This window comes from Salvelinus alpinus, unplaced genomic scaffold, assembly GCF_045679555.1.
Source record: "Salvelinus alpinus unplaced genomic scaffold, SLU_Salpinus.1 scaffold_41, whole genome shotgun sequence".
Classification (NCBI taxonomy): Eukaryota; Metazoa; Chordata; class Actinopteri; order Salmoniformes; family Salmonidae; genus Salvelinus; species Salvelinus alpinus.
In genome coordinates, this window is record NW_027255982.1 from 1,048,722 (window position 1) to 1,072,646 (window position 23,925).

Sequence of the window (23,925 nt, forward strand, 5' to 3'; positions counted from 1 at the left end):
CATGGTGACAGGGGGCTACCCTGATTCCCCCTCAGCCCCCCCCTTCTGTTAATCCTGCTTGACTCATTTTAATGGGACAGGTTCCCATCAAACACAGCTTGAGGATATAATTTCATCCCAATCAAATTGTCTTCTCACCGCCTGTCTCGTGGCAAATGGTGGCTATCCCTCTTTGCTTTCCGTCCAGTGACAGGCCCTTCTTGTTGATTCAACACCTTGCGCCCCATCTTACAATATTAGTTTTGACATGTGCGTTATTTTCCTTCTTATCACTTTCTATTAGGCAGGGTTCAATCATAAAAATGTCATCGCCACTATTAAATAAATGACAAATCATGACATTTATAGCTTGTACAATATATTTCCAGACACAAAGAACGTTATTCCTTCCTTAGCTATAGGTCTGTCTCACACACACACACACACACACACACACACACACACACACACACACACACACACACACAAACCTCCATGTAGATAACCTTTTCCATGCTAAAGGTAGCATAATACATTCCTTGACATCCTGCTGCCGTGGAAATAATACGATTCATGTTTTTGGAGGCAAAACATGTTTGCACATAGTGTGTGTGCACAAACACCAGCTGAGAAACACAACACACTGGCAGCGCCTCGATTAAATGAATAATATGCATGAAAGGTAAAGTAAAAGCCAGGTTTCAAACATGAAATGCGTAACTGACAAAACAACTCACCTAAGGGAGCACTCTAAGGGAATAGCTATCTATAAAATATATATTTATTTTCTTTGAATGTACTTGTTACAAATCTTGGATTTACAACAGAAACGATGCGTTATATAGGCCTAAACCTTTGAAAGCAATATATATATTTTTTATATATGCTGCAATCCAATTTCCCATATGGGACAAATAACATACAGTATCTACTACTACTACTACTACTAATAGAATTGGAACTGGGAAAAAATACATTTTAGTATTAGCTCGAGTCTGAGGTTTATCACATCCTAGATGACAGTTCTGTATGATGTCTCTGTTATCATAGCTGTAGGGTGATCCTGACTAAGATGACAGTTCTGTATGATGTCTCTCTGTTATCATAGCTGTAGGGTGATCCTGACTAAGATGACAGTTCTGTATGATGTCTCTCTGTTATCATAGCTGTAGGGTGATCCTGACTAAGATGACAGTTCTGTATGATGTCTCTGTTATCATAGCTGTAAAGTGATCCTGACTAAGATGACAGTTCTGTATGATGTCTCTCTGTTATCATAGCTGTAGGGTGATCCTGACTAAGATGACAGTTCTGTATGATGTCTCTCTGTTATCATAGCTGTAAAGTGATCCTGACTAAGATGACAGTTCTGTATGATGTCTCTGTTATCATAGCTGTAGGGTGATCCTGACTAAGATGACAGTTCTGTATGATGTCTCTCTGTTATCATAGCTGTAGGGTGATCCTGACTAAGATGACAGTTCTGTATGATGTCTCTCTGTTATCATAGCTGTAGGGTGATCCTGACTAAGATGACAGTTCTGTATGATGTCTCTCTGTTATCATAGCTGTAGGGTGATCCTGACTAAGATGACAGTTCTGTATGATGTCTCTCTGTTATCATAGCTGTAGGGTGATCCTGACTAAGATGACAGTTCTGTATGATGTCTCTCTGTTATCATAGCTGTAGGGTGATCCTGACTAAGATGACAGTTCTGTATGATGTCTCTCTGTTATCATAGCTGTAGGGTGATCCTGACTAAGATGTCATGTCTGCCAGCGCCAGTTGTTGCCATGACCATACAAGATTAAAGTCAGGCTCTAAATAGGCTTCTCACCCAACCAGCCCTTCTGCTGTTGTGTTGCTGCTGCATTGTGTTTGAGCAGTATGGAGGTCAGAAAGAGGCTAGAGGAGACGACTACAGCCTGTATTCCCCTCAGGACCAGGGAATATGAGCGGAGTGTAGCGAGGAGCGGAGCGTGCCCAATTTGACTGGAGCGCGGAGTGAGTTTCCCAAAAGCTGGAGCTTGGACCTTCTCGCCCGCTCCATTAGAGCTTCAGTAGAGCTCACTTCACGAGCTCAGGGTATGCCCGGCCCAGCATGCATCTGTAGTCTACTTGTGTGCTGCTATAACCCCTTGCTTTTGCTACTGTCATGGCGTTCGCTAAATATTTTCCTAAAGAATCTGATAAAACACACAGGTGAAAAATCAAGGTGACTTACAAAGATGAAAGATGGTGTACTTACTACGTGCACACACTAACAGAAAGGAACGAGGCGGGGAGCTAGCTAAGTGTGTCATTGTAGCAAAGTATTTATAAACTAAAAATCAGTTCTCTTAAGTTTTGTTCTGTTGTCTATACACGAGGCCATCATTGATTTTGGCCCAACAGGCCAGGCATATTACCTCTTTCAAGGAGCTTTCCGTTTTGATAGGTTTATTTTACCTAAAATCATTAAGGCTTACCTACATAAAACAACAACAACAACATCCCCAGTGGCTCTGCAAGCGTGGAGAGGGTGTTCTCTGTTGCTGGCCTGCTCTCCAGGCACCAACCCATGAGCCTGAACCACAGACTCTGGCCAAACTCGTGTTTCTAAAAAGGAATTAAAGGCACTGTAGGCTGAGCCTAATAAGACTTTTTTCTTTTAATTTGTATTTCATTTTCAGTAAGTCACAGCGTATACAGTGAGGGAAAAAAGTATTTGATCCCCTGCTGATTTTGTACGTTTGCCCACTGACAAAGAAATTATCAGTCTATAATTTTAATGGTAGGTTTATTTGAACAGTGAGAGACAGAATAACAACAAAAATATCCAGAAAAATGCATGTCAAAAATGTTATAAATTGATTTGCATTTTAATGAGGGAAATAAGTATTTGACCCCTTCTCAATCAAAAAGATTTCTGGCTCCCAGGTGTCTTTCATACAGGTAACGAACGGAGATTAGGAGCACACTCTTAAAGGGAGTGCTCCTAATCTCAGTTTCTTACCTGTATAAAAGACACCTGTCCACAGAAGCAATCAATCAATCAGATTCCAAACTCTCCACCATGGCCAAGACCAAAGAGCTCTCCAAGGATGTCAGGGACAATATTGTAGACCTACACAAGGCTGGAATGGGCTACAAGACCATCGCCAAGCAGCTTGGTGAGAAGGTGACAACAGTTTCTGTGATTATTCGCAAATGGAAGAAACACAAAAGAACTGTCAATCTCCCTCAGCCTGGGGCTCCATGCAAGATCTCACCTCGTGGAGTTGCAATGATCATGAGAACGGTGAGGAATCAGCCCAGAACTACACAGGAGGATCTTGTCAATGATCTCAAGGCAGCTGGGACCATAGTCATCAAGAAAACAATTGGTAACACACTATGCCGTGAAGGACTGAAATCCTGCAGCGCCCGCAAGGTCCCCCTGCTCAAGAAAGCACATATACATGCCCGTCTGAAGTTTGCCAATGAACATCTGAATGATTCAGAGGACAACTGGGTGAACGTGTTGTGGTCAGATGAGACCAAAATGGAGTTCTTTGGCATCAACTCAACTTGCCGTGTTTGGAGGAGGAGGAATGCTGCCTATGACCCCAAGAAACCATCCCCACCGTCAAACATGGAGGTGGAAACATTATGCTTTGGGGGTGTTTTTCTGCTAAAGGGACAGGACAACTTCACCGCATCAAAGGGACGATGGACGGGGCCATGTACCGTCAAATCTTGGGTGAAAACCTCCTTCCCTCAGCCAGGGTATTGAAAATGGGTCGTGGATGGGTATTCCAGCATGACAATGACCCAAAACACACGGCCAAGGCAACAAAGGAGTGGCTCAAGAAGAAGCACATTAAGGTCCTGGAGTGGCCTAGCCAGTCTCCAGACCTCAATCCCATAGAAAATCTGTGGAGGGAGCTGAAGGTTCGAGTTGCCAAACGTCAGCCTCGAAACCTTAATGACTTGAAGAAGATCTGCAAAGAGGAGTGGGACAAAATCCCTCCTGAGATGTGTGCAAACCTGGTGGCCAACTACAAGAAACGTCTGACCTCTGTGATTGCCAACAAGGGTTTTGCCACCAAGTACTAAGTCATGTTTTGCAGAGGGTTCAAATACTTATTTCCCTCATTAAAATGCAAATCAATTCATAACATTTTTGACATGCGTTTTTCTGGATTTTTTTGTTGATATTCTGTCTCTCACTGTTCAAATAAACCTACCATTAAAATTATAGACTGATCATTTCTTTGTCAGTGGGCAAACGTACAAAATCAGCAGGGGATCAAATACTTTTTTCCCTCACTGTATGTGAAATGTATAGACTATACTGATTGAATAAAACATGTTGTTTAAGTAATGAGAGCTTAATGTCCCTGCCAGGCTTGTGTGTCGTACTCGCAAATGCTTCAAAATGTATTTCTTGAAATAATATAGCCTAAATAAATAAATGCTGTTCTTTTCTTAAACTACCTGTCTGGCTCCTGACCTATTTATGACGTTTAAATGCTGTTTAATACGACATGTAGCCTATTTGAAATGATGAGCGCTATTTAGTCTTTGAAATGGTTTGGTTTCAGTACTTCATAACCAAATGGTAGGTCCAGGTAGTCCCAAAAATAGATGGGTGTTGGTTAAATTGTGATTTTAATGGCCTCCCGAGTGGTGCAGCGGTCTAAGGCACTGCATCGCAGTGTTTGAAGTGTCAATACAGACCCGGGTTCGATCCCAGGCTGTGTCACAGCCGACCGTGACCGGGAGACCCATGAGGCGGCGCAGGCCAGGATTTCCTTGTCCCATCGCGCTCTAGCGACTCCTTGTGGCGGGCCGAGCGCCTGCAAGTTGTCTTCAGTCGCCAGCTGGACGGTGTTTCCTTCAACACATTGGTGCGGCTGGCTTCCGGGTGTGTCAAGAAGCTGTGCGGCTTGGCCACGGTCGTGTTTCGGAGGACGCATGGCTATCGACCTTTGCCTCTCCCGAGTCCGTAGGGGAGTTGCAGCGGTGGTACAAGACTAACTACCAATTGGGTATCACGAAATTGGGGAGAAAAAGGGATAAAAGTACCCTAAATTAAGTAGTTTTATGAATGGAGTGAATTTGAAGCATCAGTTTTTTTCTCTCCTGTGAGCAAGGAGCGGTTTTTAGTGGAGCGGTTGGGAAGGACGTGGAGTGCCAGAGCGGTCTCCATGAGCGGAATTTCCTGCCGCTCAATTCTCATACTCTCCCCAGGACCAGGCAGGGTTTTATCCTCCGGGATGTGTTTCATTTCAGGGGGTAATAATTACCCTCCGCTGTGCCCTTGTTCACTTGTCTTCACAGAATATGACAGCATTGAGGTGAAATAGGGCAGAGAGTGGAGCATCTTTCTGTATTGAAGCCCAGCCTGCTCCATTGTTCACATCCTTGTACACATCTGAGACAACTGGATTGGATAGGTAACAGCAGTATGATAGAAGCTAGGCGGAGCTAGCTAAGCTATAGCTCAACCCATTCCTCTAATCTAGTTGTCCAGCAGGCCTGATCCACAGAGGAGCAGATGTTTAGAAATACACCGTCCGGCTTGGTCCAGGGATTTGGTTTTGCAGTTGATGTGGCCCAGGAACCTGTGCCAGGGGTTTTATGTCCTAAAAAAAGGACATATAAATAGGTGTGAGGGAAAAGCTCAGTGGCATATGCTAATCCAATTGCATTGGAGATATTGTTTTTGACTCTGTGCTTTTGAATTGCGTAGGTTGATGAATTTTCTCTCTCTCTCTCTCTCTCTCTCTCTCTCTTTCTCTCTCTCTCATTCTTTCTCTCTCTCTCATTCTTTCTCTCGCTCTCTCATTCTTTCTCTCTATCTTACCCTCATCTCTCTCTCCTCTCTCTCCTCTCTCTCTCTCTCTCTCTCTCTCTCTCTCTCTCTCTCTCTCTCTCTAGTTGGTGGGGGGCCAGTTTGACCTGGAGATGAACTTCATTATCCAGGAGCAGGACAGCATTGTGTGCATGGTGGAGCTGCTGGACAAGGTGGGTGCTACTCACACAAAATGAAATGGAACAATATGTATAATATAATCTATGGACTATGGTGGATGAGTTGTGGCTGTACACACATAGAAATATCTTTGTTCTGCCAGTCCACCCATCGTGGTCTCATTGACTCGAATCCCCGTTCTAGTAATTCTAGGTCTATTTCTATGGGTACATGTTAGCGGTGGAGGATTGTAAAAGCGCTTTGAGCATCTGGCAAATCTCTTCCTAAATCGGATCCATTATTATTATTATCATGTCCGATACCCAGTGTAAGCCCACGTGCCAGGCGGAGGTGTGGAGCATCTTCACGGCTATCCTGAAGAAGAGCGTGAGGAACCTGCAGGCCTGCACCGACACGGGCCTCATCAACCTGGTCCTGGACCGCGTGGCCCACACTGACAGCATGATCGCAGGTACAGCCACACCAGAGGCCAAAGTCATTTCACTCCAAAGTAACAAGGTCACCCCAGTCCTCAGTACAGTATTTAGCATGCTGACACCTACCGACAGTGTTGTCTCGTTCCCCTGGAGTGTGGATGATTGTCTCAGTCATAATCATTATCCAGTGGTTCTCCAAGTCCTGTGTTTTTAATACCTTTTTAAATCCAAAGTAATGACCACTGCCTCAGTCTGAATGATTCCCTGCTGTACAGGTATCACCTTTATAATGAGGAAGTGAGCTTGCCCTGTCTAATGCTCCTCACCTTCCCTTATCAAGCCTAGCCAGCTGACGGCACCATTCTGTGTGTGTCTGAAAAGAGACTACTTTGTCCTGCAGCAACTGAAGCACTGAGGAGGTGCGGACACCCATGGACGGACAGACAGACAGACACACACGCATCATCCTCATCATCATTAGATTAGAAGTGTGTGTGCAGACCTGACAACACCACTCAGCCTCGCGCTAACCCACTGCCCAGCCAGAGAAGTGACTCCCACACCAGTCAGTAGACACAGTCACCAGCCTCAATCACTCACCAGACTCTCACCCAGTTACTAATGAGGCCAAAATAACTCTTCTAAAGCTCAATGATTGACCGCTGGCCTGGCAGAGCAGGATGATCAGCCTTAGCATAATGAAACCATTAGCCCAGGGAACATGAACATGCAGTCCAGGCCAGACAGACAGACAAACCCAGGCAACATGAACATGTAGTTCAGGCCAGACCGACAAATAAACTATTTTTACACTAATGTGCCAATCCGAACCAACTGCTCTTGCTCTGATATTTTCTTTTCACGTCGTCCTTTCAGCACGTCTCCGGCAATTATGATGTAACCAGGCCATTGCAATATGTTTTGACTCTGCTTGGCTCAGTAGTGTGAAACGGGCATTAGGCTGTTAAATCAGACGGCCTCTCTCCCTTCTCCTTCCATGGCTGGTGTGTGTCAGTCCTCTGATGCCCCAGGTCGCTCTGGGAGGCTATAGAACATCTCTGTTCACTGAGATGATAATGGTCCTCCATTGCATTAACCAGTAATGTGTCTTATTATAGGCTGAATGCCAGGGGGAGTGTGCATTGATAAGCCAATCAATACACATTACTGGCTAATGCCATGAAGGACCATTTTCATCTCAGTGAACAGAGAGAGATGTTCTCTAGCCTCCCTATACCCCCCCCCCCCCCCCCCCCCCCAACACAGCTAGAATCCACTACTCCACCGGATTCTTGCCGTAAGCTCTGGACCTTTGCATCGGATCATCGCTGCTAGCTAGTTGCTACCAAGTGGCTATAGTGGCTAACGCCCCTGTCCCGATGCAAGCACCAGTTAGCCGCGAGCCAGGCGCATCTCCCGGCTAGCAAACGAAATTACTATAACTACATTACCTCTTTCGCCAACTGGCCTGGACCCTTCGTCGATAAGGAGCACCGCCATTCCACCACGACTGGTCTGCCGACGTAACTCCATCTGCTGTGCCCTCAACCGGCCTTTGCCGGATGTCGGAGCAAGCGCTTCTACCTGCCCCGGCCTGCTAACTTTAAACGCCGTGTCTCCTGCTTGCTAGGTAGTAACGACTACCCAGCGGCTTCCCTGTTTCATCTACTGATGTTCACTGGGCCCTATGATCACTTGGCTACATAGCTGATCCCTGCTGGACTGTTCATTAATCGCTGTACTCCATTTTGTTTATGTTGTATATTGTTGTTTAGGATAGTTATCATTGTTTTAGTTTACTGCGGAGCCCCTAGTCCCACTCAACATGCCTCAGATAACTCCTTTATCCCGCCTCACCCAGCATAACTAGTGCGTCAACCTCTCATCGTCACAAAATGCCTGGGTTTACCTCCACTGTACCCACACCCCACCATACCCCTGTCTGCACATTATGCCCTGAATCTGTTCTACCACGCCCAGAAATCTGCTCCTTTTATTCTCTGTCCCCAACGCACTAGACGACCAGTTTTGATAGCCTTTAGCCGTACCCTCATCCTACTCCTCCTCTGTTCCTCGGGTGAAGTGGAGGTCAACCCAGGCCCTGCGTGTCCCCAGGCACTCTCATTTGTTGACTTCTGTAACCGAAAAAGCCTTGGTTTCATGCATGTTAACATCAGAAGCTTCCTCCCTAAGTTTGTTTTACTCACTGCTTCAGCACACTCTGGCAACCCTGATGTCCTTGCCGTGTCTGAATCCTGGCTTAGGAAGGCCACCAAAAATTCTGAGATTTCCATCCCCAACTACAAAATTTTCCGTCAAGATATAACTGCCAAACGGGGAGGAGTTTCAATCTACTGCAGAGATGGCTTGCAAAGTTCTCTCATACTTTCGAGGTCTATGCCCAAACAGTTCAAGCTTCTAATTTAAAAAATGTATCTTTCCAGAAATAAGTCTCTCACTGTTGCCGCCTGTTATAGACCTCCTTCAGCTCCCAGCTGTGCCCTGGACAACATATGTGAATTGATTGCCCCCCATCTATTTTCAGAGCTCGTTCTGTTAGGTGACCTAAACTGGGATATGCTTAACACCCCGGCAGTCCTACATTCTAAGCTAGATGCCCTCAATCTCACACAAATTATCAAGGAACCCACCAGGTACAACCCTAAATCTGTATACATGGGCACCCTCATAGATATTATCCTGACCAACTTGCCCTCCAAATACACCTCTGCTGTTTTCAATCAGGATCTCAGCAATCACTGCCTCATTGCCTGCATCCGCTATGGGTCCACCCGTCATCACTGTCAAACGCTCACTAAAACACTTCTGCGAGCAGGCCTTTCTAATAGACCTGGCCCGGGTATCCTGGAAGGATTTTGACCTCATCCCGTCATTCGAGGATGCCTGGTCGTTCTTTAAAAGTAATTTCCTCACCATCTTAAATAAGCATGCCCCTTTCAATAAATGCAGAACTAAGAACAGACATAGCCCTTGGTTCACTCCAGACCTGACTGCCCTCGACCCGCAGAAAAACATCCTGTGGCGGACTGCAATAGCATCGAATAGTCCCCGCGATATGCAACTTTTCAGGGAAGTCAGGAACCAATACACGCAGTCAGTCAGGAAAGCAAAGGCTAGCTTTTTCAAACAGAAATTTGCATCCTGTAGCTCTAACTCCAAAACGTTTTTGGACACTGTAAAGTCCATGGAGAATAAGAGCAGCACCTCCCAGCTGCCCACTGCGCTGAGGCTAGGTAACACTGTCACCACCGATAAATCCACGATAATCGAGAATTTCAATAAGCATTTCTCTACGGCTGGTAATGCTTTCCTCCTGGCTACCCCAACCCCGGCCAACAGCTCCGCACCCCCCGCAGCTACTTGCCCAAGCCTCCCCAGCTTCTCCTTCACCCAAATCCAGATAGCAGATGTTCTGAAAGAGCTGCAAAACCTGGACCCGTACAAATCAGCTGGGCTAGACAATCTTGACCCTGGACCCTAAAATTATCCGCCTCCATTGTTGCAACCCCTATTACCAGTCTGTTCAACCTCTCTTTCGTATCGTCCGAAATCCCTAAAGATTGGAAAGCTGCCACTGTCATCCCCCTCTTCAAAGGGGGTGACACTCTAGACCCAAACTGTTATAGACCTATATCCATCCTGCCCTGCCTATCTAAAGTCTTCGAAAGCCAAGTTAATAAACAGATCACTGACCTTTTCGAATCCCACCATACCTTCTCCGCTGTGCAATCCGGTTTCTGAGCTGGTCATGGGTGCACCTCAGCCACGCTCAAGGTCCTAAACGATATCATAACTGCCATCGATAAAAGCCGTCTTCATCGACCTTTCATCGAACTGTCAATCACCGTATTCTGATCGGCAGACTCAACAGCCTTGGTTTCTCAAATGACTGCCTCGCCTGGTTCACCAACTACTTCTCAGATAGAGTTCACTGTGTCAAATCGGAGGGCCTGTTGTCCGGACCTCTGGCAGTCTCTATGGGGGTGCCACAGGGTTCAATTCTCAGGCGGACTCTTTTCTCTGTATATATCAACGATGTCGCTCTTGCTGCGGGTGATTCCCTGATCCACCTCTACGCAACGACACCATTCTGTATACATCTGGCCCTTCTTTGGACACTTTGTTAACAAACCTCCAGACGAGCTTCAATGCCATACAACACTCCTTCTGTGGCCTCCAACTGCTCTTAAACGCTAGTAAAACAAAATGCATGCTTTTCAACCGTTCGCTGCCTGCACTCGCCCGCCCGACTAGCATCACTACTCTGGACGGTTCTGACCTAGAATATGTGGACAACTACAAATACCTAGCTAGACTGTAAACTCTCCTTCCAGACTCATATTAAACATCTCCAATCCAGAATTAAATCTAGAATCGGCTTTCTATTTCGCAACAAAGCCTCCTTCACTCACGCCGCCCAAACATACCCTAGTAAAACTGACTGTCCTACCTATCCTCGACTTCGGCGAGGTTATTTACAAAATAGCCTCCAACACTCTACTCAGCAAACTGGATGCAGTCTATCACAGTGTCATCCGTTGTGTTACCAAAGCCCCTTATACCACCCACCACTGCGACCTCTATGCTCTAGTCGGCTGGCCCTCGCTACATATTCGTCGCCAGACCCACTGGCTCCAGGTCATCTGTAAGTCTTTGCTAGGTAAAGCTCCGCCTTATCTCAGCTCACTGGTCTCGATAACACCCACCCGTAGTACGCGCTCCAGCAGGTACAGTGGGGAGAACAAGTATTTGATACACTGCCGATTTTGCCGATTTTCCTACTTACAAAGCATGTAGAGGTCTGTAATTTTTATCATAGGTACACTTCAACTGTGAGAGACGGAATCTAAAACAAAAATCCCGAAAATCACATTGTATGATTTTTAAGTAATTAATTAGCATTTTATTGCATGACATAAGTATTTGATACATCAGAAAAGCAGAACTTAATATTTGGTACAGAATCCTTTGTTTGCAATTACAGAGATCATATGTTTCCTGTAGTTCTTGACCAGGTTTGCACACACTGCAGCAGGGATTTTGGCCCACTCCTCCATACAGACCTTCTCCAGATCCTTCAGGTTTCGGGGCTGTCGCTGGGCAATACGGACTTTCAGCTCCCTCCAAAGATTTTCTATTGGGTTCAGGTCTGGAGACTGGCTAGGCCACTCCAGGACCTTGAGATACTTCTTACGGAGCCACTCCTTAGTTGCCCTGGCTGTGTGTTTCGGGTCGTTGTCATGCTGGAAGACCCAGCCACGACCCATCATCAATGCTCTTACTGAGGGAAGGAGGTTGTTGGCTAAGATCTCGCAATACATGGCCCCATCCATCCTCCCCTCAATACGGTGCAGTCGTCCTGTCCCCTTTGCAGAAAAGCATCCCCAAAGAATGATGTTTCCACCTCCATGCTTCACGGTTGGGATGGTGTTCTTGGGGTTGTACTCATCCTTCTTCTTCCTCCAAACACGGCGAGTGGAGTTTAGACCAAAAAGCTCTATTTTTGAATCATCAGACCACATGACCTTCTCCCATTCCTCCTCTGGATCATCCAGATGGTCATTGGCAAACTTCAGACGGGCCTGGACATGCGCCTGCTTGAGCAGGGGGACCTTGTGTGCGCTGCAGGATTTTAATCCATGACGGCGTAGTGTGTTACTAATGGTTTTCTTTGAGACTGTGGTCCCAGCTCTCTTCAGGTCATTGACCAGGTCCTGCCGTGTAGTTCTGGGCTGATCCCTCACCTTCCTCATGATCATTGATGCCCCACGAGGTGAGATCTTGCATGGAGCCCCAGACCGAGGGTGATTGACCATCATCTTGAACTTCTTCTATTTTCTTCTATTTTCTAATAATTGCGCCAACAGTTGTTGCCTTCTCACCAAGCTGCTTGCCTATTGTCCTGTAGCCCATCCCAGCCTTGTGCAGGTCTACAATTTTATCCCTGATGTCCTTACACAGCTCTCTGGTCTTGGCCATTGTGGAGAGGTTGGAGTCTGTTTGATTGAGTGTGTGGACAGGTGTCTTTTATACACGTAACGAGTTCAAACAGGTGCAGTTAATACAGGTAATGAGTGGAGAACAGGAGGGCTTCTTAAAGAAAAACTAACAGGTCTGTGAGAGCCGGAATTCTTACTGGTTGGTAGGTGATCAAATACTTATGTCATGCAATAAAATGCAAATGAATTACTTAAAAATCATACAATGTGATTTTCTGGATTTTTGTTTTAGATTCCGTCTCTCACAGTTGAAGTGTACCTATGATAAAAATTACAGACCTCTACATGCTTTGTAAGTAGGAAAACCTGCAAAATCGGCAGTGTATCAAATACTTGTTCTCCCCACTGTATATCTATCTCACTGGTCTCACTGGCCTCACTGGCCTACTTTGGCCACCTTTCCTTCCAGTTCTCTGCTGCCAGTGACTGGAACGAATTGCAAAAATCGCTGGAGACTTATATTTCCCTCACTAACTTTAAACATCAGATATCAGATATCGCTGCTGCTGTACACAGCCCATCTGTAAATAGCCCATCCAATCTACCTACCTCATCCCCATATTGTTTTTATTTACTTTTCTGCTCTTTTGCACACCAGTATTTCTATTTGCACATCATCATCTGCACATCTATCACTCCAGTGTTAATTTTCTAAATTGTAATTACTTCGCTACTATGGCCTATTTATTGCCTTACCTCCTCACGCCATTTGCACACACTGTATATAGACTTACATTTTTTATTTTCTATTGTGTTATTGACTGTATGCTTGTTTCATGTTCCATGTGTGACTCTGTGTTGTTGTTTGTCGCACTGCTTTGCTTTGTCTTGGCCAGGTCGCAGTTGTAAATGACAACTTGTTCTCAACTAGCCTACCTGTTTAAATATAGGTGAAATAAAAAAATAACTAAAAAAAACAAACACATTGCTGGGGAATGGCATAGCATTTCTCTACATTTGCGATAACGTGAAAATATGTGTACTCAACAAATAAAAGGTGATTTGGTTTGCATAGTATTTTAAGTGCTGAATATCCGATTTTAGTCTTTTTCGATGTTCTCTTTAGTATGAAGTGTTTTTGGTCTATTTGTAATCAATCCATAAAATGTTTTATTAGCCAAGTAACAAGAGGTTACACAATAATGTTACTTTGGTTATAGAGTTTCTCTAATATCCCTCTGTATGTGTGCTGCTTTTCACTTTGACTCTGTTCAAGTCTATTGTTTGGGTGTGGTAACTTGTCAAGTCTATTGTTAGGGTGTGGTAACTTGTCAAGTCTATTGTTAGGGTGTGGTAACTTGTCAGTTTCCCCGCTTCACATATGTAATGTTTAACCTGTGTGTGTGTGTGTGTGTGTCCCCTCCCTCTTCCAGACCTGATGGTGGACATGCTAAGAGTGCTGGCCAGCTACAGCATCACAGTCAAGGAGCTGAAGTTGTTCTTCAGCAAACTGCAAGGAGAGAAAGGCCAATGGGTAACACATCTAGTCTAACCTTCATACCGTACCGCCCTGTCATATTTGTCTTGTGAGAGCATGGGTAATGTGCTAGCAACACTTCAACTGGTAGCCTGTACACAGCCTTTTAGCCTCTCTGTGCTCTGGTACCATACATCACACTATGTAGTGCAGACACACCATCACTGTCTATTGGGCTAATCCCAAAAACATTACTGCATTATTAATGTGTAATAACTTGAGGAGGAAGTTGCCTCTTAGCTCTGATTATGAAGGCAGTTTTATCATTCTACCTTCTACTGGGTAATGTTACGATTTAAGGAGAGGTTAAACTGATCTTAGATCAGTGTTTGGGATTAAATCACACACATTTAACAGTTGAACATAAATAGTACTATCCTATCATTAGTTAAAGATAGTATCTATACTTAAGATACATTAATGATTATAAAGTTGAATAAGAATTTTGTTTTCCAACCTGGGTTTTGTAGTCTTCCACCAAGACAGCCTGGACAGTCTTGCCCAGCAGGGTGGAGTCATTACAGTACAGTGGGAAGACAGCCTGGACAGTCTTGCCTAGCAGGGTGGAGTCAGTACAGTACAGTGGGAAGACAGCCTGGACAGTCTTGCCTAGCAGGGTGGAGTCAGTACAGTACAGTGGGAAGACAGCCTGGACAGTCTTGCCCAGCAGGGTGGAGTCATTACTGTACAGTGGGAAGACAGCCTGGACAGTCTTGCCCAGCAGGGTGGAGTCATTACAGTACAGTGGGAAGACAGCCTGGACAGTCTTGCCTAGCAGGGTGGAGTCATTACAGTACAGTGGGAAGACAGCCTGGACAGTCTTGCCCAGCAGGGTGGAGTCATTACAATACAGTGGGAAGACAGCCTGGAAAGTCTTGCCTAGCAGGGTGGAGTCAGTACAGTACAGTGGGAAGACAGCCTGGACAGTCTTGCCTAGCAGGGTGGAGTCATTACAGTACAGTGGGAAGACAGCCTGGACAGTCTTGCCCAGCAGGGTGGAGTCAGTACAGTACAGAGGGAAGACAGCCTGGACAGTCTTGCCTAGCAGGGTGGAGTCAGTACAGTACAGTGGGAAGACAGCCTGGACAGTCTTGCCTAGCAGGGTGGAGTCAGTACAGTACAGTGGGAAGACAGCCTGGACAGTCTTGCCCAGCAGGGTGGAGTCAGTACAGTACAGAGGGAAGACAGCCTGGACAGTCTTGCCTAGCATGGTGGAGTCAGCACAGTACAGTGGGAAGAGAGCCTGGACAGTCTTGCCTAGCAGGGTGGAGTCATTACAGTACAGTGGGAAGATAGCCTGGACAGTCTTGCCTAGCAGGGTGGAGTCATTACAGTACAGTGGGAAGACAGCCTGGACAGTCTTGCCCAGCAGGGTGGAGTCAGTACAGTACAGTGGGAAGACAGCCTGGACAGTCTTGCCTAGCAGGGTGGAGTCATTACAGTACAGTGGGAAGAGAGCCTGGACAGTCTTGCCCAGCAGGGTGGAGTCATTACAGTACAGTGGGAAGACAGCCTGGACAGTCTTGCCTAGCAGGGTGGAGTCATTACAGTACAGTGGGAAGACAGCCTGGACAGTCTTGCCTAGCAGGGTGGAGTCAGCACAGTACAGTGGGAAGACAGCCTGGACAGTCTTGCCCAGCAGGGTGGAGTCATTACAGTACAGTGGGAAGAGAGCCTGGACAGTCTTGCCCAGCAGGGTGGAGTCATTACAGTACAGTGGGAAGAGAACCTGGACAGTCTTGCCCAGCAGGGTGGAGTCAGCACAGTACAGTGGGAAGACAGCCTGGACAGTCTTGCCCAGCAGGGTGGAGACAGTACAGTGGGAAGAGAGCCTGGACAGTCTTGCCCAGCAGGGTGGAGTCAGCACAGTACAGTGGGAAGACAGCCTGGACAGTCTTGCCTAGCAGGGTGGAGTCAGTACAGTACAGTGGGAAGACAGCCTGGACAGTCTTGCCTAGCAGGGTGGAGTCAGTACAGTACAGTGGGAAGATAGCCTGGACAGTCTTGCCCAGCAGGGTGGAGTCATTACAGTACAGTGGGAAGACAGCCTGGACTGTCTTGCCCAGCAGGGTGGAGTCATTACAGTACAGTGGGAAGACAGCCTGGACAGTCTTGCCCAGCAGGGTGGAGTCAGTACAGTACAGTGGGAAGACAGCCTGGACAGTCTTGCCCAGCAGGGTGGAGTCATTACAGTACAGTGGGAAGACAGCCTGGACAGTCTTGCCCAGCAGGGTGGAGTCAGTACAGTACAATGGGAAGACAGCCTGGACAGTCTTGCCTAGCAGGGTGGAGTCAGTACAGTACAGTGGGAAGACAGCCTGGACAGTCTTGCCCAGCAGGGTGGAGTCATTACAGTACAGTGGGAAGACAGCCTGGACAGTCTTGCCTAGCAGGGTGGAGTCATTACAGTACAGTGGGAAGACAGCCTGGACTGTCTTGCCCAGCAGGGTGGAGTCATTACAGTACAGTGGGAAGACAGCCTGGACAGTCTTGCCTAGCAGGGTGGAGTCATTACAGTACAGTGGGAAGACAGCCTGGACAGTCTTGCCTAGCAGGGTGGAGTCATTACAGTACAGTGGGAAGACAGCCTGGACAGTCTTGCCTAGCAGGGTGGAGTCAGTACAGTACAGTGGGAAGACAGCCTGGACAGTCTTGCCCAGCAGGGTGGAGTCAGTACAGTACAGTGGGAAGACAGCCTGGACAGTCTTGCCTAGCAGGGTGGAGTCAGTACAGTACAGTGGGAAGACAGCCTGGACAGTCTTGCCCAGCAGGGTGGAGTCAGTACAGTACAGTGGGAAGACAGCCTGGACAGTCTTGCCTAGCAGGGTGGAGTCATTACAGTACAGTGGGAAGACAGCCTGGACAGTCTTGCCCAGCAGGGTGGAGTCATTACAGTACAGTGGGAAGAGAGCCTGGACAGTCTTGCCCAGCTGGGTGGAGTCAGTACAGTACAGTGGGAAGACAGCCTGGACAGTCTTGCCCAGCAGGGTGGAGTCAGTACAGTACAGTGGGAAGACAGCCTGGACAGTCTTGCCCAGCAGGGTGGAGTCATTACAGTACAGTGGGAAGACAGCCTGGACAGTCTTGCCTAGCAGGGTGGAGTCATTACAGTACAGTGGGAAGACAGCCTGGACAGTCTTGCCCAGCAGGGTGGAGTCAGTACAGTACAGTGGGAAGACAGCCTGGACAGTCTTGCCCAGCAGGGTGGAGTCATTACAGTACAGTGGGAAGACAGCCTGGACAGTCTTGCCTAGCAGGGTGGAGTCAGTACAGTACAGTGGGAAGAGAGCCTGGACAGTCTTGCCTAGCAGGGTGGAGTCATTACAGTACAGTGGGAAGACAGCCTGGACAGTCTTGCCTAGCAGGGTGGAGTCACTACAGTACAGTGGGAAGACAGCCTGGACAGTCTTGCCCAGCAGGGTGGAGTCAGTACAGTACAGTGGGAAGACAGCCTGGACAGTCTTGCCTAGCAGGGTGGAGTCAGCACAGTACAGTGGGAAGACAGCCTGGACAGTCTTGCCCAGCAGGGTGGAGACAGTACAGTGGGAAGAGAGCCTGGACAGTCTTGCCCAGCAGGGTGGAGTCAGCACAGTACAGTGGGAAGAGAGCCTGGACAGTCTTGCCCAGCAGGGTGGAGTCAGCACAGTACAGTGGGAAGACAGCCTGGACAGTCTTGCCCAGCAGGGTGGAGTCATTACAGTACAGTGGGAAGACAGCCTGGACTGTCTTGCCCAGCAGGGTGGAGTCAGTACAGTACAGTGGGAAGACAGCCTGGACAGTCTTGCCTAGCAGGGTGGAGTCAGTACAGTACAGTGGGAAGACAGCCTGGACAGTCTTGCCTAGCAGGGTGGAGTCAGTACAGTACAGTGGGAAGACAGCCTGGACAGTCTTGCCCAGCAGGGTGGAGTCATTACAGTACAGTGGGAAGACAGCCTGGACTGTCTTGCCCAGCAGGGTGGAGTCATTACAGTACAGTGGGAAGACAGCCTGGACAGTCTTGCCCAGCAGGGTGGAGTCAGTACAGTACAGTGGGAAGACAGCCTGGACAGTCTTGCCCAGCAGGGTGGAGTCATTACAGTACAGTGGGAAGACAGCCTGGACAGTCTTGCCTAGCAGGGTGGAGTCACTACAGTACAGTGGGAAGACAGCCTGGACAGTCTTGCCCAGCAGGGTGGAGTCAGTACAGTACAGTGGGAAGACAGCCTGGACAGTCTTGCCTAGCAGGGTGGAGTCAGCACAGTACAGTGGGAAGACAGCCTGGACAGTCTTGCCCAGCAGGGTGGAGACAGTACAGTGGGAAGAGAGCCTGGACAGTCTTGCCCAGCAGGGTGGAGTCAGCACAGTACAGTGGGAAGAGAGCCTGGACAGTCTTGCCCAGCAGGGTGGAGTCAGCACAGTACAGTGGGAAGACAGCCTGGACAGTCTTGCCCAGCAGGGTGGAGTCATTACAGTACAGTGGGAAGACAGCCTGGACTGTCTTGCCCAGCAGGGTGGAGTCAGTACAGTACAGTGGGAAGACAGCCTGGACAGTCTTGCCTAGCAGGGTGGAGTCAGTACAGTACAGTGGGAAGACAGCCTGGACAGTCTTGCCTAGCAGGGTGGAGTCAGTACAGTACAGTGGGAAGACAGCCTGGACAGTCTTGCCCAGCAGGGTGGAGTCATTACAGTACAGTGGGAAGACAGCCTGGACTGTCTTGCCCAGCAGGGTGGAGTCATTACAGTACAGTGGGAAGACAGCCTGGACAGTCTTGCCCAGCAGGGTGGAGTCAGTACAGTACAGTGGGAAGACAGCCTGGACAGTCTTGCCCAGCAGGGTGGAGTCATTACAGTACAGTGGGAAGACAGCCTGGACAGTCTTGCCCAGCAGGGTGGAGTCAGTACAGTACAATGGGAAGACAGCCTGGACAGTCTTGCCTAGCAGGGTGGAGTCAGTACAGTACAGTGGGAAGACAGCCTGGACAGTCTTGCCCAGCAGGGTGGAGTCATTACAGTACAGTGGGAAGACAGCCTGGACAGTCTTGCCTAGCAGGGTGGAGTCATTACAGTACAGTGGGAAGACAGCCTGGACAGTCTTGCCCAGCAGGGTGGAGTCATTACAGTACAGTGGGAAGAGAGCCTGGACAGTCTTGCCCAGCTGGGTGGAGTCAGTACAGTACAGTGGGAAGACAGCCTGGACAGTCTTGCCCAGCAGGGTGGAGTCAGTACAGTACAGTGGGAAGACAGCCTGGACAGTCTTGCCCAGCAGGGTGGAGTCATTACAGTACAGTGGGAAGACAGCCTGGACAGTCTTGCCTAGCAGGGTGGAGTCATTACAGTACAGTGGGAAGACAGCCTGGACAGTCTTGCCCAGCAGGGTGGAGTCATTACAGTACAGTGGGAAGACAGCCTGGACAGTCTTGCCCAGCAGGGTGGAGTCATTACAGTACAGTGGGAAGACAGCCTGGACAGTCTTGCCTAGCAGGGTGGAGTCATTACAGTACAGTGGGAAGAGAGCCTGGACAGTCTTGCCTAGCAGGGTGGAGTCATTACAGTACAGTGGGAAGACAGCCTGGACAGTCTTGCCTAGCAGGGTGGAGTCACTACAGTACAGTGGGAAGACAGCCTGGACAGTCTTGCCCAGCAGGGTGGAGTCAGTACAGTACAGTGGGAAGACAGCCTGGACAGTCTTGCCTAGCAGGGTGGAGTCATTACAGTACAGTGGGAAGAGAGCCTGGACAGTCTTGCCTAGCAGGGTGGAGTCATTACAGTACAGTGGGAAGACAGCCTGGACAGTCTTGCCTAGCAGGGTGGAGTCATTACAGTACAGTGGGAAGACAGCCTGGACAGTCTTGCCCAGCAGGGTGGAGTCATTACAGTACAGTGGGAAGAGAGCCTGGACAGTCTTGCCCAGCAGGGTGGAGTCATTACAGTACAGTGGGAAGAGAACCTGGACAGTCTTGCCCAGCAGGGTGGAGTCATTACAGTACAGTGGGAAGAGAACCTGGACAGTCTTGCCTAGCAGGGTGGAGTCAGTACAGTACAGAGGGAAGACAGCCTGGACAGTCTTGCCTAGCAGGGTGGAGTCAGTACAGTACAGTGGGAAGACAGCCTGGACAGTCTTGCCTAGCAGGGTGGAGTCAGCACAGTACAGTGGGAAGACAGCCTGGACAGTCTTGCCCAGCAGGGTGGAGACAGTACAGTGGGAAGAAAGCCTGGACAGTCTTGCCCAGCAGGGTGGAGTCATTACAGTACAGTGGGAAGACAGCCTGGACAGTCTTGCCCAGCAGGGTGGAGTCAGTACAGTACATGGGGAAGAGAGCCTGGACAGTCTTGCCCAGCAGGGTGGAGTCAGCACAGTACAGTGGGAAGACAGCCTGGACAGTCTTGCCCAGCAGGGTGGAGTCAGCACAGTACAGTGGGAAGACAGCCTGGACAGTCTTGCCCAGCAGGGTGGAGTCAGCACAGTACAGTGGGAAGACAGCCTGGACAGTCTTGCCCAGCAGGGTGGAGTCATTACAGTACAGTGGGAAGAGAGCCTGGACAGTCTTGCCCAGCTGGGTGGAGTCAGTACAGTACAGTGGGAAGACAGCCTGGACAGTCTTGCCCAGCAGGGTGGAGTCAGTACAGTACAGTGGGAAGACAGCCTGGACAGTCTTGCCCAGCAGGGTGGAGTCATTACAGTACAGTGGGAAGACAGCCTGGACAGTCTTGCCTAGCAGGGTGGAGTCATTACAGTACAGTGGGAAGACAGCCTGGACAGTCTTGCCTAGCAGGGTGGAGTCATTACAGTACAGTGGGAAGAGCAGCCTGGACAGTCTTGCCTAGCAGGGTGGAGTCATTACAGTACAGTGGGAAGACAGCCTGGACAGTCTTGCCTAGCAGGGTGGAGTCACGTACAGTACAGTGGGAAGAGCAGCCTGGACAGTCTTGCCTAGCAGGGTGGAGTCATTACAGTACAGTGGGAAGAGAGCCTGGACAGTCTTGCCTAGCAGGGTGGAGTCATTACAGTACAGTGGGAAGACAGCCTGGACAGTCTTGCCTAGCAGGGTGGAGTCATTACAGTACAGTGGGAAGACAGCCTGGACAGTCTTGCCCAGCAGGGTGGAGTCATTACAGTACAGTGGGAAGAGAGCCTGGACAGTCTTGCCCAGCAGGGTGGAGTCATTACAGTACAGTGGGAAGAGAACCTGGACAGTCTTGCCTAGCAGGGTGGAGTCAGTACAGTACAGAGGGAAGACAGCCTGGACAGTCTTGCCTAGCAGGGTGGAGTCAGTACAGTACAGTGGGAAGACAGCCTGGACAGTCTTGCCTAGCAGGGTGGAGTCAGCACAGTACAGTGGGAAGACAGCCTGGACAGTCTTGCCCAGCAGGGTGGAGACAGTACAGTGGGAAGACAGCCTGGACAGTCTTGCCCAGCAGGGTGGAGTCATTACAGTACAGTGGGAAGACAGCCTGGACAGTCTTGCCCAGCAGGGTGGAGTCAGTACAGTACAGTGGGAAGAGAGCCTGGACAGTCTTGCCCAGCAGGGTGGAGTCAGCACAGTACAGTGGGAAGACAGCCTGGACAGTCTTGCCCAGCAGGGTGGAGTCAGCACAGTACAGTGGGAAGACAGCCTGGACAGTCTTGCCCAGCAGGGTGGAGTCATTACAGTACAGTGGGAAGACAGCCTGGACTGTCTTGCCCAGCAGGGTGGAGTCAGTACAGTACAGTGGGAAGACAGCCTGGACAGTCTTGCCTAGCAGGGTGGAGTCAGTACAGTACAGTGGGAAGACAGCCTGGACAGTCTTGCCTAGCAGGGTGGCGTCAGAACAGTACAGTGGGAAGACAGCCTGGACTGTCTTGCCCAGCAGGGTGGAGTCAGTACAGTACAGTGGGAAGACAGCCTGGACAGTCTTGCCTAGCAGGGTGGAGTCAGTACAGTACAGTGGGAAGACAGCCTGGACTGTCTTGCCCAGCAGGGTGGAGTCAATACAGTACAGTGGGAAGACAGCCTGGACAGTCTTGCCCAGCAGGGTGGAGTCAGTACTGTACAGTGGGAAGACAGCCTGGACAGTCTTGCCCAGCAGGGTGGAGTCATTACAGTACAGTGGGAAGACAGCCTGGACAGTCTTGCCCAGCAGGGTGGAGTCAGTACAGTACAGTGGGAAGACAGCCTGGACAGTCTTGCCTAGCAGGGTGGCGTCAGTACAGTACAGTGGGAAGACAGCCTGGACTGTCTTGCCCAGCAGGGTGGAGTCAGTACAGTACAGTGGGAAGACAGCCTGGACAGTCTTGCCTAGCAGGGTGGAGTCAGTACAGTACAGTGGGAAGACAGCCTGGACTGTCTTGCCCAGCAGGGTGGAGTCATTACAGTACAGTGGGAAGACAGCCTGGACAGTCTTGCCCAGCAGGGTGGAGTCAGTACTGTACAGTGGGAAGACAGCCTGGACAGTCTTGCCCAGCAGGGTGGAGTCATTACAGTACAGTGGGAAGACAGCCTGGACAGTCTTGCCCAGCAGGGTGGAGTCAGTACAGTACAGTGGGAAGACAGCCTGGACAGTCTTGCCTAGCAGGGTGGAGTCAGTACAGTACAGTGGGAAGACAGCCTGGACAGTCTTGCCTAGCAGGGTGGAGTCATTACAGTACAGTGGGAAGACAGCCTGGACAGTCTTGCCTAGCAGGGTGGAGTCAGTACAGTACAGTGGGAAGACAGCCTGGACAGTCTTGCCCAGCAGGGTGGAGTCATTACAGTACAGTGGGAAGAGAGCCTGGACAGTCTTGCCCAGCATGGTGGAGTCATTACAGTACAGTGGGAAGACAGCCTGGACAGTCTTGCCTAGCAGGGTGGAGTCAGTACAGTACAGTGGGAAGACAGCCTGGACAGTCTTGCCTAGCAGGTTGGAGTCAGTACAGTACAGTGGGAAGACAGCCTGGACAGTCTTGCCCAGCAGGGTGGAGTCAGTACAGTACAGTGGGAAGACAGCCTGGACAGTCTTGCCTAGCAGGGTGTAGTCATTACAGTACAGTGGGAAGACAGCCTGGACAGTCTTGCCTAGCAGGGTGGAGTCAGTACAGTACAGTGGGAAGACAGCTTGGACAGTCTTGCCTAGCAGGGTGGAGTCAGTACAGTACAGTGGGAAGACAGCCTGGACAGTCTTGCCCAGCAGGGTGGAGTCAGTACAGTACAGTGGGAAGACAGCCTGGACAGTCTTGCCCAGCAGGGTGGAGTCAGTACAGTACAGTGGGAAGACAGCCTGGACAGTCTTGCCTAGCAGGGTGGAGTCATTACAGTACAGTGGGAAGACAGCCTGGACAGTCTTGCCCAGCAGGGTGGAGTCATTACAGTACAGTGGGAAGAGAGCCTGGACAGTCTTGCCTAGCAGGGTGGAGTCATTACAGTACAGTGGAAAGACAGCCTGGACAGTCTTGCCTAGCAGGGTGGAGTCATTACAGTACAGTGGGAAGACAGCCTGGACAGTCTTGCCCAGCAGGGTGGAGTCAGTACAGTACAGTGGGAAGACAGCCTGGACAGTCTTGCCCAGCAGGGTGGAGTCATTACAGTACAGTGGGAAGAGAGCCTGGACAGTCTTGCCCAGCAGGGTGGAATCATTACAGTACAGTGGGAAGACAGCCTGGACAGTCTTGCCCAGCAGGGTGGAGTCATTACAGTACAGTGGGAAGACAGCCTGGACAGTCTTGCCCAGCAGGGTGGAGTCATTACAGTACAGTGGGAAGAGAGCCTGGACAGTCTTGCCCAGCAGGGTGGAGTCATTACAGTACAGTGGGAAGAGAACCTGGACAGTCTTGCCCAGCAGGGTGGAGTCATTACAGTACAGTGGGAAGAGAACCTGGACAGTCTTGCCTAGCAGGGTGGAGTCAGTACAGTACAGAGGGAAGACAGCCTGGACAGTCTTGCCTAGCAGGGTGGAGTCAGTACAGTACAGTGGGAAGACAGCCTGGACAGTCTTGCCTAGCAGGGTGGAGTCAGCACAGTACAGTGGGAAGACAGCCTGGACAGTCTTGCCCAGCAGGGTGGAGACAGTACAGTGGGAAGACAGCCTGGACAGTCTTGCCCAGCAGGGTGGAGTCATTACAGTACAGTGGGAAGACAGCC

At 49.4% G+C, this 23,925-nt stretch overlaps 1 protein-coding gene across 6 annotated transcripts in view; it reads left to right on the forward strand.

Annotated features, from left to right (window-relative positions):
* The window catches only part of LOC139567059 (lipopolysaccharide-responsive and beige-like anchor protein), a 351,617-nt gene that overhangs the window by 43,049 nt on the left and 284,643 nt on the right, over positions 1-23,925 (forward strand). For all 6 annotated transcript variants that reach the window (XM_071388496.1, XM_071388499.1, XM_071388500.1 and 3 more), the window contains exons 2-4: positions 5,885-5,971; positions 6,246-6,390; positions 13,749-13,849. In XM_071388496.1, the coding sequence (XP_071244597.1) occupies positions 5,885-5,971; positions 6,246-6,390; positions 13,749-13,849 (333 nt within the window). The remainder of the gene's footprint in view (positions 1-5,884; positions 5,972-6,245; positions 6,391-13,748; positions 13,850-23,925) is intronic.